Raw genomic sequence first — 15,665 nt, forward strand, 5'->3', positions numbered from 1 at the left:
GCTATAATCTTTGACCAGTCAAAAAATATGCAATATTTGACCGATCAATTGACCATCTTGCCAACCCTAGGAGAACATGCATGTACACATATGCACACACACACATACACACACGCATGCATGCATGCACACACGTAGGTACTTACCTTATTTTCTCACATATAATGCACACCTTTTCTTCCACAACCAGCGGGGGGAAAATCGGGGTGTGCATTCTAGATCCATCCGCCCATCCGTCTGTCCATTCATGCGTCCACTCCTCTCCATTATTTACCAGTCCTTGAAAATATTTGGGGGAAATTCTCAGCTGGTGGAAAACCAGCACAAAGCAAACTCTCCTAGATTTACAGCAACGGAGGAGCTGGCCCCTTTAATTCGTTAAGGAACAGGCTCACCATGACTCACCGTGCAGGTTGCTGAATGGGGTTGTCAGTACACAAAGGTGTCAGAGCCCGGGGGGCTCTTCTTTTTGGCTGGATTACTCAGAGCCTTTATGAAGGAAAAACAGTGCACTGGGGAGAACAAAAGTAGAAGATAAAATGTCTCTGTAAGCCAGGTTGGATTCATTCCTCCAAGGCAGCAGAAGCAAACGCCGGCCGTGCCAATGTGTTTGCAGGGCTTGTCTCTCATACACTGCTCTGGGGGCTGGTTTGGTTGCTGTGTGAGGGCCTCATTGCTGAAAACTGGACTCTTTGCCACCGTTCTGCTCCTTCATTACAGACTAACTTCCTTTTATAGCATGGAGCATACCCTACCCCCTTGGCTCCTAAAGAGAGAGCGCTGTCACCTAGGAATGGAGAGCCAGATCGAGAACCATTTTGGCTTTGAAGGTACAGGGAGCTAACTACCTTGTCCAGAGGTTTTCCTTTGAATGGAAAAAACTCCAAGACTCCCTTACTGCTGTATGGACTCTATGGGGACTATGCGGTGCTGTCCTTTTATCCCCCACAAAAGGACAACAAAGGGGCAACCATGGTTAGACAAGGCCCTGGAATAAAAGAGAACTCGCCTCTCTCTTCTTAAGAGCAGCTCTTTATTGGAAAGTTCACATTCAGATCAGGCAATGGCAATGCAAAAATGTACTCATACCTGGGAGGAGAGATGCAGGCTGGTTTCCAAGATCTCCGAGTTTTTGCTGGCTGTTCAGTTCCCCAACCCTCACCAGGTTCACAATCATAAATATAAATCATTAATGACATGCATCTATCTAACCGTTGAATGGGTGTATGTTAATAAAAGAGGCTGGTTGTCTAGACCACCCCCCTCCAGTGAAGTGAAAGAATTAATGATAGAGCTCCACTTTCATTGCTTAACAACCTTTTAGCTGGGATGGTCTTTAGAGATTATCAGTTAGGTTTCCACTCAACACTGAGTGCCGGTCCTTATGGTAATGGGTTTTAATTACAGTCATAATGGTCATAAGCTCCTAGAAGAAGATTTCAGACTGGATGCAATGGTCATAAACTGCTAGAAGAAGGTTTCGGACTGGATGCAATGGTCATAAACTGCTAGAAGAAGGTTTCGGACTGGATGCAATGGTCATAAACTGCTAGAAGAAGGTTTCGGACTGGATGCAATGGTCATAAACTCCTAGAAGAAGGTTTCAGACTGGATATAAAGAAAAAACTTCTTCACGGTTCATGTGAGCAAGCTCTGGAATAGGCTCCCAGCGGTGGTGGTGCCGGCACCTACCCTGGAGATCTTCAAAAGGAGACTGGACACACACCTTGCTGGAATTATTTGACCCCTGCAGTCTTTCCTGCCCAGAGCGGGGGGGGGGGGGGGGGGAGCTGGACGCAATGATATCCCGAAGTCCCTTCCAGCCCTAAACTTCGGTGAGTCCATGAATTACTTTGTTCCTGTTATTCTGGTCAAACACTTTGTCAGTCTTTTCCTATTGGAATCAGCAGATACATGGAAGTAGGCCCTGCAACCTGTCTTTGCACAAGGTTAGCCTAGCATTTCTGCAGTTTCTGTGACACATTTACAGTGCCCAAGTGCAACGGAGGACGTATACAAGATGAAGGCATTTATATCAAAGTTTCTAAAGTGTTCCTTACGCAGTGCCATACCCCAAGGAAAGTCAGTTGGAGAAGATCACTCCCTCCTGTAACATGTTCAAGTAGGACATCCCACCCAGGAAAATGGCATGAATAATACAAAGCAGGATCCCTGAATTCATCCCTGTTTATCTCCAGTCTTCACTCTCACTGAGCACCAAAATAAGAGGGAAATGGCTCCTGCCCTAACGAGCAGGCTACGTGGAATAGACATTGCCATTTACTTAGCTTAATATTTAACCAGCGTTCTCCTGGGGGTGAGAGACTCACCCTGCGGCACTTGGAGACAGGCTTCGAGTTAGGACTAAGGTCAACACAGCTGTAAGCAGAAAAGGATCAAGGAAAGGCATCTGGGAATCTCAAGGCTGTTCCTTTCTTGCCTTGCCTGGTTTTGAAAAGCAACATCCTTCCAAGAAGTTTTCTTTGGCTTTGTTCGTACCATTTGACCAACCTAGCTGGAGTCTCCTCCGAGAGCTCATTTCACAGCCCTTCCTGCAGCTGTAATGCCTGGGAAGGAGAGATTTCCTTCCATCCAAAGTCATTTCTCTGGGCGCAGAAGAGAAGCTCTCGACTAGGTAAGCCTCCAGCCTCTCCAATCTCTCTTTTCTCCACATCCACCGCCTCTCTCCATCTCTGGGCTGAGCACAGGAACAAAATACAAAGCAGATAATATCTCTCCACTCATTTGCACATACACAAAACATACCACCTTCATACTCACAGCCTTAAAATATTCATCTTTATGCCTCCCCCCTGCCTGCAGGTCTAAACACATACCATATTAATATAGGCCCATTCACTTAGACAGGAAACTGGGAAGGTTAGTACTTTATTAAATACTTTAAGTCGTTAATAAAGTACTCAGAGTAGACTCCTGTACTTTAAGTACTTAATAAAGTCCTAGGGTTTTTCGATAAGGTCTCAGCTATGCTGGCCTCTTTAGGCACCATTGCTTAATTATGTGGGATAACACGAGTTTTCTTTGATCATGGATGCTATGCTGAATAAACATGCAGCCTTACAAAAACGCACACATGCTCCCATGCATATAGTCCTATATGGCTTATTTCTCCTGTTACCCAAAGCCTAAGATTGCAATTGCCTAATACTTTGTACTTTCTCCAGTGATCCTCAAAGGGCGGACTCTACTAGACCTATGGGGAAATGGAGGCAGACAGCTGTGAAGTGAACAGACAGAAGCTATAGGATAACTCAGTGTCAGACCTGGGCTTAGTCCACAGGAGTTCCCAGCTCCCACCCCCTCTTAAAACCACGAGACTCAGTGTCTGCTCAGAAAAGAAGCCCAGAATCTCTTGTGAAGGGATCACGTAGGATATAAGGACATGAACCTTGCCTAAAAATACCTAATATACCTCCCCGCTGATGCCAGTGGAGTTGCTACATGCAAGTCAGGGCAGAATTCAATCCATAATATACATACCTTGACTCAACTGAAAAAACAAGGACCCAACTGCAACTGCTGTAGGCGACTCCCCAGCGATCACCACGAACCAGCCTGTGCCAGATAACGTATTTGATGGCTATTTCTATAGAAAGGATGACACCTCCGGCCTTCCAGTGTGGAGAGCTAATCTCCATCTCCCTCTCAATCATTTGCTGTGACCCCAAAAGCATCCTGAGAAAGCTTGCCTTCTGGCAGGTGTTAGTTCCAGATAGGAAATGAATAACGCCACTGTGGGCACATCTACACGTTCAATAATGCAACTTAGATGCTGCACATTTAGTTTAGTACTTGGTTAATAAGGTGCTAACTAAATGTGCAGTACCTAGAGTTACTGTGCAGTAGCACCAGTGAACGGTTATTTAGTGATGCTTCAGCCTAATAACACGGCGCAGTCGGCTACTAGCACAGTTTGTGCTGTGACCCACTACTGCACCGTGTTATTAGGCTAATGCGCAGTAAGTGTCTCATGTAGACGTGCCCTGTGTATGGCACAGTTGGAGAAACAAATTGCTCTCGCTACAAAGACACAACCAACCCCAATGGCATGAGAAGAGATTTAAGAAGAACTGAAACAGCACATTCCAGCAAAAAAGTCACCAAGAGCTATTTTTAATAGGTCTCTCTTCACATTACACAGAAAGAATAACAACAATAATCATAATAAAAGTCAACCTTTACACCACCACCAACAAAAAAAAAAAATCGGACTTTCATCACAAGAAAAAACTGCAAAAAGTGCAAGAAGGATGCACAGAGTTGCACGTTATTTATTCACAGCCAATCACGGAGGCAGACAGATGGGGAAAACTGAAAAAGCAGGACATCACCACATCAGGAGAACACCCCCACCTCTATCCCACATCATGTCTAGGAGGGTGGCATTGCCATACCCACCGCTCAGGGGAAGGCAGCAGAAACAGGCAGTTTGTTAACACGCGGATACCTCATTGTTACCCTGGGCCCACACCTCACCCGTGTGTTGCTTCCACCAGTCACCCTTTGTCTTACCTGGATGGAAATCTCTTTGAACCACATTCAGGGTACACAAGGTCCCCCAGTTCCTGATGTGGACCTCTGCATGGTACAGCAATATCACTGAACAGTAATAATCCAAGTTAACCCTCAAAGTACTCATCCTTTTCCTGCTCCCATCAATGGAAGTTTTGTCCATGGGATTCAGGCGCTCATTGGCCAACATGCCGCCACCCCTACCATCATCACCTTGCCCTGCTCATGAATGGTCATGATGGAGAGTGATTTCATTGAACAAATTCCCAGAAGATCATCGGTGATTTGTAACGCGAGTTGGGGGCCATCCTCTACTAGCCAATGTTAGCATTTGTTAGCCCAAACAGCTGTGGAAAGAAATCCTAGCGACAACCAATGAATGACAACCACCAGCAGGTAGTTATCCAAGTTATCCTGGTTATCCAAGACCAGATAAGCAGGACCCTGGAGACCCAGCTGAGGGCACGGAGCAATTTTGCCTTCTTGAAGGCCTGAACACATGAGAAAGTTACACCGGTGCAATCAACACAAGTGTTTTTGTCGCATAACTTAGACCCATTTCATCAGTCTCATGAGATTTGGTGGGGTTCCTCCCTCTCTTTAAACTCCCGCCTCCTGGAGTCATGTGAACGGGTGAGGCCCTCTGTTTTCTTGTTAGCACAGCGGGTCTAGATACTCCTCTGGGTTGTGGGGAAAAGGCCTGACAGCATGTCCCCTCCAAAAGAAGGTCAGTAACCTGAGTCTGACACCATTTGTCAGCACAAAGAAGCAAGCAAAAAAATGCACATTTGATTTCTAGGCCCGCTTTGGATTTGTGGGGGCTTGGCTCACGGTTTATGAGCACCTGGGGCTAGCAACAAGCCAACGGAGCTTGTAGCCCCAAGACCTGCCCTTTCAACCACACTTCAGGCCCTTTCATGCAGGGCTCCCTGGTGTTGGCTGCCTCCTCTCCACCGTGCCCCATCCATCTCCCAGAAGAGCCAGCTGCAAGGAGCAGAGATGAATGCTCTTGATGGCGGTATTAATATCCATTGCTGAAAGGCCAGCTGTGCATGAGGGAGGCAGGCTGCATAGCAGCTCCTCAGCTCTACATCTCGCCCAACTACAAGACGGCCCCATCCCTACACCCCTGGAGTCTGGAGCACCCAGAATGAGGAGGGAGCCTTTCACGCACAGCAGCGAACAACACTGACCTCTTTTCCAGAGCATCAAAGGCCTCTCCAGGACTTTATACTCCATGCCCTTCCCCCTCTATCTCACAATACCCCAACGACTTCACCAAGGGACATATGGCGCTTCCTACGTCCTTTACAACTTACAGCCAAGCAACAGGACCGATGGCCGCTCGCTGCAAGGTAAAAGAAATCCTGTCATCACCTTTTAGCTCCACTGGCCTGTTTCATGATTAGAACCAAAAGGTAATTTTCCCCTCCCAAATAAAAGCTGACTCAAAGCTCAATCTGCACCCCAGCAGGTGCCACGTAGCATCTAATTCTGATCCGCTGCTACTCCTCCATGTGGCCTCTTCACACCTAAATCAGCACATAGTCATTTCCTCTCCCATTTTATCTGTGGGCTGTCCCGGTGCTAGTCTTCCTTTCAGCCCATTTTAATCACCCCCCTGCTGTCCCTCTGCATTTGAGCACAACTGACCTTCCAAGATGCATGGTTTACCAGTATCACAACCGAGACCCACGGCTGAATGATCAGAGAGGAAAAATGACCCATGTTCTTTGCCTCACAACAGACCTGCGGGAGGTGAAAAATCACAAAGAGAAAGGCAAGGTTTGGAAAGGATCAAAAAACATGGAAATTAAATTTTGTGTTGCATTTGCATTTGCATTAGAGTAAATTGCCCCCCAAAGAAGTCCAACCCCAAAGCTCTGTATGTATCCAGTTACTGGGTGATATCGATTTCTAATTACCGCCGTGTCGGTCTTTTTATTGCATTAAACAATGGTATCATTTCCAAAGAGAAAGAGCCATCGGCACTCCGCGGCCCTGAATTCTAGCTACTGAGTTATCATTTCTTTAAAAAACCATTAAATAAATGAATTCATTCGAAAAACATTAGAAAGATCCGTAATTGCCCAGTAACTGGATGGCAGTGATTCCCTAGCCGTCGCTTTTTCTTTGTGAAGCCCGTTAAACACACACATCCCCCTCCAGAAAACACTTGCATTCTCCTATTTGCTATTTTCCACGTCCCCCCCCTTCCCTTTCTCGATGCGCTCTAAGAGGCCAACAGCACATCTGCTAGCCACTCAGGAGCAGAGTTCAGATGCCCTCCCCATAGCTGCATCCTTCTGACCACAGCACGCCTGGTAACGTGCACGCCGACTCGGTTTTAGGATGTGACGAGGTCTCTGGGCAAGTTAAGCTGTATGGAGTCCCCCCCTGCTGTGTATTTTGCTGCCGGCCCGTTGCCCTCCATTGTGAAGAGTTTGCAGGTCTTAGAGGTCTCATGGACGGGCGTGGACTTTTTGGAGGACACTGGAGAGCTGGTGGGGCTCAGTTGGACAGCAGTGGTGTCTTGGACGGTGTGCTCACTCGTTTCGATCTCAAAAGCCGTGCTGCCGGGTTTGATGAGCCCCATGTTGGAGCCTGGCTTGGATTTCCTTGCTCCGTGAGCGGGAGGTCTCCGGCTACAGATGCAGCACGCCCCAAAGAAGGTGAAGGCCACCACCAGCAAGATGGGTCCAATGATGATGGGAGGGTTGTTCACGGGCAGGAAGGTCCCGAAAGCAAACGCTCCCACCAGGGTGATGTTGATTCCCGCCAGCATGATGCAAAGTCCGCAGGCGCAGCAGAGCGCAGGGGAAGGGAGCCCCTGAGGACGGGTTTTTTTCTGGCTGGGTTTCTTGGGCAAAGAAGTGCTGCTCTTTTCACCAAACATGTTGAGCCGTGTCTTCAAGAGGACCTCACTCCTTACAGCTGACGCATGGCATCGGCGAGGCAACGCCTTCTCTTGGACTTCCCTGAAAAACCAGAGAAGCAAAAAAGAGTGTCACTGAATAACTATCACTGCATTGTGCTGGTACTCAGAGACCCCCTTCCTGGGGGATAAATCGGGGACCCCCTTCTTGACATCCCTTGACCGTCACGATGCCCACTCAGAGCTCAACAGCATCCAGGGCACTGATGTGCTACTTACCTGCTGGCCAGTACCATCGCAGGGAACATTTCCTACCTCTCATATGTGGCTTTTGTGAATGAGCTATTGAGAAGCAAGCACCCCACACCCCCTGCAGCACCATACCCCAAACCCCGAGCTGAAGCAATGAAACTGAGCTAGGGCACAAAGCACCCTGCTGATGCCCTCAAGTAGGCCAGGAACAGAGATTTCCAGTGGCAACAGGGACCACAAACTCTCTCTGACACAGGTTTGGAGAGAGCAGCCAAAAGCCTGCAGCCCATTCACTGTAATGTTATCGCACCGCCAGGTTGCTGGAACAGCGCTCGTGTTTTGCTTTGCTTTTGCAACAGGGAGCAATGCTCATTTTCAGAGGCTGACTTCAGGGCAGCTTCACTGCCTCATGTCTGGGTTGAGCCTGTGTGGGGCCCTATGGAGCATCCCTCTGGGTGAGGTCTTCTCAGTATCACCACAGAAGGATCAACAACACATCCTCAACGTCTTTCCTTTGTCATCTCCTGCTTCACTTGATCTATCGGTTGTTTCCACTTGTCGTCTCTCAGTTCAGGCTTATATCATGGGCTTCTTGGGACAGGAGACATTCTCCTTGCTCAGCCCCTGCTCTATAGGGGTCTCTGAGCGTTGGCATAACACAAATCAATCAATCGGAGGAAGCGACTTGCTCAGGATCATGAGGGAAGTAAAAAACTGAGCCAGTAACCCAAACCCCAGGCTGAAGCCCCACTTGATTATGAGCAAATGAAAGATTATTGCAACTTCCAGAGACAATTCTCCAGCCCCACCATTGCTGGCCCATCAGTGAGGAAAAAAAGCCAAACAGAAATGAAGTAGTGGGAATATGGGACAGGTTACCCGGAGAGGTGGTGGAGTCTCCATCCTTGGAGGTTTTTAAGACCCAGGTAGACAAAGCCTTGGCTGGGATGATGCAGTTGGGGCTGGTCCTGCTTTGAGCAGGGGGTTGGGCTAGATGTGACCTCCTGAGGTCCCTCCCAACCCGAATTTTCTATGACACCGATTCTCTGATATGCCAGGGAACAAATCCCAAGCTCTCCAGAAAACATATCTGTATACATACATCCTTCATTGAGCCATCCGATCACTGGGATGCACACAGCCAGATACTATTCCTCTTGCCTAGCAAAGCATTACCATTTCAGCCCACTTTCCTCATTCTTTGACTGGTGTTTTGACTTCCAAATCACCCAGGAGTCTGCACTTGGATTGAGGTGAGAGTGGGCATTTATAATCAACTCTTAACTGCTGCAGACTTTGAGGCCAGTCCTATAAGAGTGCTCACCACAGCCTTGTTGTGTCCCCAGAGATGGGGCTGACAATCAAAGGCATTCCAGTGGTCTTGCTATCATCCTAAAATACAACAAAGATCTGCTTTTTGGGGATCAGGAAACAGAACCTCATCCTGCCTGGCGAGTGCCATTGAACTGCAGAAGCAACACGGGGCATTAGATCATGGCAGGACTCTCAGCCTCAAAAGATGATGGGTGGTAATGATGCAATTGCCTAGATGCCTGGTATTACTATCATCCAGCCCTGGAGCCCACTCTGCACTGCTCGTGCCACTCCATAGCAAGTAGCAAGGAACCACAAACTCTCCCTGACGCCGGCTGTCTCAGAGGCTGGAAGAAGCATGCAGCCCACGCACTGCAATGTTACTGTACAGCTCGAGATCACCAGCACAGTGCTAGTGTTGCCTTTGCTTTCACAAAGGGGAGAAAGGGACTGACTGCAAAAAGAAGGCAATAAATCTACAGCATCTTCCCCTCGTTCTCGCCTCGCCTCTCCTCTCCTCTCCCTTCTCTCAGTCCAGAGCATTTACATAGGCATCAATGTGCTGCTGGGGAGAGCAGTGGAGGGAAGACACATGCACACTCTCCAGTGCCGTGGGACTTCTCAGGAAGGAAAACGGAAGAGATAGGGTTAAGGAACAGAGACGTATTCCTTTGGATCCCCGGTTATGGGCTCTCCGAGGCAAGGAGAGCCATCCTGTCCTGTGCTGGTCCATGTGAGCTGAATTGGTGAATTCAGTCCACACCCAAGTAGAATTTGCCAGTCCTCCAAATGCAACTTGATTCAAATTAATGAGTGCAACAACATTCAGCCTCTTCCTGCCCACCACACGTGCAGATCATCGGCACTACGTCTGCCGCCCTCCACCCCCAGGACCAACCCCTGAGAGTCCTGCCTCTGATCTAAATCCCACTGAAGTCAACAGGAGCCTTTCCACTGAATCCAAATCTTGGGATCAAGCCCTTTGCAGGTGCTCCTCCTCTGCCCCTTTAACGGCACATTCCCTTCCCAAAAGGCACCACTGGGCTTCACCAAGACAAACAGCTTGGCACAGCAATCAATGCCCCCTTTCAAACTATCATATCTAGCACATGCAACATGCATAGCTTTCACTCAAAAATCAACTGCAGGAAATTGGGGTGCACATCATAAGTGAGGAAATACAGCAATAGTAATAGTAGTTTCTGCAGTCAACCTCTGTGGGGATGGGGTGAGGGGGGATGAAGTCAAAGCAATGCAATATAGTGATCATGCTCAACTCCCTAGCTGTTACTACTCTGTATTTTCAAGGTAAGATCTCCCCCCCCCCGCACCCCTTCCAGCTCCCTTTATTCTGCCTTTCAAAAGCAATGGTGCACGTGCAGGTGCATAATGAACAGGCCCAAGGAGGTGCTACTTCCCCTTTATGTAGCATTGGACAGGCTGCAGTTGCAGTGCTGCATCCAGTTTTGGGTGCTGCACTTCAAGAGGGATGTGGATACCCTCGAGAGGGTCCAGAGGAGGGTCACTTGTATAGTTAGGGGCCTGCAGGCAAGGCCCTATAAGGAGAGATTGAAGGACCTGGATCTCTTCAGCCTCCGCAAGAGAAGGCTGAGAGGTGATCTTGTGGCCACCTACAAATTCATCAGGGGAGGAGAGCGTGGAATAGGAGATGCTCTGTTTACTAGGATGCCCCTTGGAGTAACTAGAAACAACAGCCACAAACTGATGGAGAACAGATTTAGGTTAGGCATCAGGAAGAACCACATGCCAAAATCTGGAACGGGCTTCCAAGGGAGGTGGTGCTCTCCCCTGCCCTGGGGGTCTTTAAGAAGAGGCACAACGTGCACCTGTCTAGCCTCTCTCCTGCCCGGGGCAGGGGGTCAGACTCGGTGATCTGCTAAGGTCCCTTGTGACCCAAACATTTATGAATCTATGAGCAAGGTGCAATTCTTATTTGGGGGCATGAGCTATGTGAGAAAATATAGCAACTCCACTCCCAGCTCTACTTGGTGGTGTTCAATCACTGCACGGCCACCTTCCATAATACTGAGGAAATGCTGATCAGTCTTGGGCTGTTGCAATTCTCCTCTGTAAGGCAGTGTGTGACCGATGAACAGCCAGTCTCTCTCTGCTCCCAGAAATTAGAAAGCAAAAGGTGTGACTGATCCTGCTCATTTTCCCCTAGGTTTTTTTCAATAGGATCTCAATAGCATTTGTTAGCGGTCACCCTTAGTTACACCGAATATACCAGTAGTCACTGCAGGATGGCACTAATACTGCAGTAACAGCATAACACAAGACCCAAGTGCTGGTAGCAAGGAGACCCATGCTGCTCATTGTCTCAGCACAATGTGAGCATCATCGGTGTGAGACGAGGTGCAAATCCCCACCCAGCTTTGCGCAGCCCCAAGGGTTGTGTAAGCAGCAGCTGCCGGGATACAGCAAATCTGCACCAAAGCACCATATCCCAAAGGGACAGCCTGGCTGTATAAGGAAGAGGAATATAGGCGAGTAGCTAGGATCTTTGAGCTGTGTTTTCCCTGTGGGGTAACAAGGGGGCATCACTACAGTGGGTTTTCCAACCAGTGTACCCACATGGGCAGAAAGAGCTCAGATCCTTCTCTTCCCTGAGCTGACGTAGTCCAGGAGCAAAGGAGGGTGTCGCAAGCCTCTCAGGAGAAGGAAGACAGGCTGCCAGAGGGCCTGATGCCACTCCAGCTGGAACCAGTGGATTTGACCTATGGGTGCACAGAGGTAAACCAGCTGGTATCGGGCAAGAAGCAGTGCACAGGGAGCCTGCCGGCATCACGGGCACCGGGGCTGGACTTTGTAGCTGGAGTTGCACCGTCAGAGTTGCGGATGGCAGTGCTCACGCTTCCCCACACGTCCCAGTCTCAGCAGACAAAACCACTCCCAACGGCCAGCACTGGGCAAGGTGCTCAATGACTTGCCATGAGAAGAGGACACCACCTGTTTCAGACCTGCATCTAGCAAGGCTTGATGCTCTGGACCTCCAGAAAGGGTAGGATTTAGGCATCAATGCCTGGCAATGAGATAACAAGTAAATCATCTCGGGGTCCTGGCTCCCAGTTCCCTTCTCTAGACTCGAGGCAGAACTTTCTCTGTCCTATGCCTGGTGGATGCTGCAGGCATCGAGCTCCAGGCTTCACATGAAATGACGCAACTGTAAGTGGTGCAAACCAGTTTCAGCACTGGAGCTGGACCAGTTAACACCAGCTGAGGTTCGGGCCCTTAATCATGAGGCTGAAGTGTCCCATGAGATATCACGGGGCTATAAAGCGACATCGCAGGCAGTGGCAGGGCACTGAGCTGAAACCCTTTAGAGAGTTGATCGTGTAGGTTTACACTATATACTCCGCCCCTTTCCCCTTGCTTAATCACTATAAAAAGACAGCACTAATTTTAATAGAAAAAGCACAGCACGGATGCAATAAATGAGCTGATTTAAAACGGTTTTGCAATAAGAAAAGAAACAGCCATCTCAATGTATCGCTCCCTCACCTCCCTTTTCCTGGAAAAGCACACAAAAATCTGCCTGACAGTGGGAAATGCACGTTACAGATCATCCTTATTCCAACTAGGCTTGTTCTCTCTCATATCCCAGGCTGATATTACATGCAGCAGAGACCTGATCCAAAGCCCCCTGAAGCCCACAGAAATCCCCGATACACATCAGATTCTCCTAGTGACCTATTTCAAGAAGCTCTGCATATTTGGGTTGGTTTTTCCCTGGCTGCCTCTGTTTTACCCTCACCGCCGATATATGTCAAAGGTTAGTCATGTCTATATAATTCCCCATCCGAATATTTAAGGGCTTCCTCATGGGAGGGAAGTGCAAAGTCTAGTTTAGATCCATCCAGGTCTGTTGGGGTGCTTTGCAATGGGAGAGTGGTTTCAAAGCCATCTCTGAATTTATTCCCCAAGATACATTGATTGCAAAGGCACAAACCTACACGTTAAGCATGCGGTCTCTATAAAAGTCATGCAACAAGGGGATCTTTCTTTCCACCAAAGAAATCACACAGACAACCTGGGGTGGGGGGACTAGAAATGACTTGAAAAGCAAAGCATTTTGAAAAGACTGACCTGCGCTTTCACTCCGTGCGGATGAAGGGATTCAGAGCAGGGGTGTGTTTGCCCAGCATTTCCAGGATGCGATTTCAGAATATAGAAAAATACTCTCTCTCTCTCTCTCTCACACACACACACACACACAAGAAATGAAACCCAACTTAGGTTGGAGTGGGAGAAATGAGCCCTTTTCCAGCTCTCCTCCACGCCTGTCCGGGAGACCTGAAGACATTCACAGCCCCTGTTGCCCGAGGCAGAGTGGCAGGAAAGAAACGTGGGGGGAAATACTGCGAGACACCCCTCGGCTGCTTCCTCCCCGGCCGTGCCACTGCCCGCACCGAAGTGCTGGGGACTCCTTCCCGGCTGCAGCGCCCCGGGCACAAGCACTCACCCGGCGGCCAGGCGAGCCCAGTCCTGTGGCTGCGGGACGGACCCCCGAGCAGCCGCGCGGGGCCGCTGAGAGCAGCAGAGGCCGGCGCCAGGCTGCGAGGCAGCTCCTCGTCACGGCGGGGATCCCTCCTGCCTGCCTGCCCCGCGCCGCCGCCGCCGGGCCGGGCAGCCGGGCGCGCCGCATGCTGCGCGGGGCGGGCGCTCTCCGCCGCCGCCCGGTGCTGAACCCGGCCCCGCGCCGCGCCGCGCCGCACCGCCCCGCCGCCGCTAGGGGCAGCCCCGAGCCGCCTGCGCCGCACCGGGGGCACGGCCCGCACCCCACCCGCACCCGCACCCGCACGTGTGTGTGTGTGTGAAAGAGAGAGAGAGGGGGAAAGAGCGTGTGTTTGTGTGTGTGGACTGTGTGTGTGTGTACAGCACGTGTGCACAGTATGTGTGTACTCTGTGTGTGTGTGTGAAAGAGGGAAAGAGAGAAGAGGGGGAAAGAGGGTGTGTTTGTATGTGTGTGTGTGTGTGTGAGAGAGAGAGAAAGAAAAAGATTGTGTGTGTGTGAGACAGTGAGCAAGTGTGTGTGTGAGAGACAGTGTGTGAGAGAGAAAAAGAGAGAGACTGTGTGAGAGAGAGAGATACAGTGTGTGTGTGTGTGTGTGTGTGTGTGTGTGTGTGTGTGTGTGAAAGAGAGAGAGAAAGAGGAGGAAAGTGTGTGTGTGTGTGTGAGAGAGAGAGAGAGAGAAAGATTGTGTGTGTGTGTGACAGTGAGCAAGTGTTATGTGTGTGTGAGAGAGTGTGTGTGTGTGAGAGAGGTACAGAGTGCGTATGTACAGTGTGTGTGTGTGTGTGTGTGTGTGTGAAAGAAGGAGAGAGAGAAAGAGGGGGAAAGAGCATGTGTTTGTGTGTGTGTACAGTGTGTGTGTGGACTGTGTGTGTGTGTACAGTATGTGTGTACAGTATGTGTGTACTCTGTGTGTGTGAAAGAGGGAGAGAGAGAAAGAGGGGGAAAGAGTGTGTGTGTGTGTGTGTGTGTGTGTGTGTGTGTGTGTGTGTGTGTGTGTGAGAGAGAGAGAGAGAGAGAAAGATTGCGTGTGTGAGACTGAGTGAGCAAGTGTGTGTGTGAGAGAGTGTGTGAGAGAGACTGTGCGTGAGAGAGGTACAGTGTGTGTGTACATGTGTGTGTGTGAAAGAGGGAGAGAGAGAGAAAGAAAAAGATTGTGTGTGAGAGACAGTGAGTGAGCAAGTGTGTGTGTGAGAGAGTGTGAGTGTGTGTGTGTGTGACAAAGAGAGAGAGTGTGTGTGTGTGTGTGTGAGAGAGAGGTACAGTGTGTGTACGTGTGTATGTGTGTGTGAAAGGGAGTCAGAGAGAAAGAGGGGGGAAGTGTGTGTGTGTGTGAGACAGTGAGTGAGCAAGTGTGTGTGTGAAAGAGTGTGACTGTGTGAGAAAGAGTGCATGTGTGAGTGTGTGTCTATGTGTGTATATTTTTGTGTGTGTGAGAAAGAGTGTGTGTGTGAGAGGTACAGTGTGTGTACATGTGTATGTGTGTGTGAAAGAGGGAGAGAGAGGAAGAGGGGAAGAGTGTTCGTGTGTGTGAGGGAGAGAGAAAGAAAGAAAAAGATTGTGTGTGTTTGTGTGTGCGAGACAGTGAGTGAGCAAGTGTGTGTGAGAGTGTGAGAGTGTGTGAGAAAGAGTGTGTGTGTATGTGTGTGTATATTTGTGTGTGTGTGTGAAAGAGATACAAAGAGGGGAAAAGAGTGTGTGTTTGTGAGAGAGAGAGAAAAAGACTGTGTGTGTGTTTGTGTGTGAAACAGTGAGTGAGCAAGTGTGTGTGAGTGTATGAGAGAAAGAAAATGATTGTGTGCATGTATGTGTCTGTGTGTGTGAGACAGTGAGTAAGCAAGTGTGTGTGTGAGAGAGTGCGTGTATGTACGTGTGTATGTGTGAAAGCAGGAGAGACAGAGGGAAAAAGAATGTGTGTTTGTGTGTGTGAGTCAGTGAGCAAGTGTGTATGTGTCTGTGTGTGTGAGATAGCAAGTGTGTGTTTGTGTGAGAGAGAGAAAGAAAAAGATTGTGTTGGTGTATGTGAGAAAGTGAGCCAGCAAGTGTGTCTCTGTGTGTATGAGACAGCAAGTGAGCATGTGTGTGTGAGTGTGAGTGTGAGAGAGAGAGAGAGAGAGAGAGTGGGGGGGGAGACAGGCGGGCGGGCGGGCGGGAGGG

At 49.3% G+C, this 15,665-nt stretch overlaps 1 protein-coding gene across 2 annotated transcripts; it reads right to left on the reverse strand.

Moving 5' to 3' along the window:
• Positions 1 to 4,118: 4,118 nt before the first annotated feature.
• TMEM275 (transmembrane protein 275) lies at positions 4,119 to 13,619 on the reverse strand. Of its 2 annotated transcripts, none has more exons than XM_059727803.1 (2): positions 13,458 to 13,619; positions 4,119 to 7,511 (listed from the first exon to the last, which is right to left on the reverse strand). In XM_059727803.1, exon 2 carries the CDS (start codon positions 7,427 to 7,429, stop codon positions 6,881 to 6,883), a length of 549 nt encoding a protein of 182 aa, XP_059583786.1. In that variant the 5' UTR covers positions 7,430 to 7,511; positions 13,458 to 13,619; the 3' UTR covers positions 4,119 to 6,880. The 2 variants fall into 2 exon arrangements, with proteins under 2 accessions (XP_059583786.1, XP_059583787.1); XM_059727804.1 differs by lacking the exon at positions 13,458 to 13,619 and adding an exon at positions 13,082 to 13,345.
• Positions 13,620 to 15,665: the final 2,046 nt, after the last annotated feature.

Source organism: Alligator mississippiensis, chromosome 5 (genome assembly GCF_030867095.1).
Source record: "Alligator mississippiensis isolate rAllMis1 chromosome 5, rAllMis1, whole genome shotgun sequence".
Taxonomy (NCBI): domain Eukaryota; kingdom Metazoa; phylum Chordata; order Crocodylia; family Alligatoridae; genus Alligator; species Alligator mississippiensis.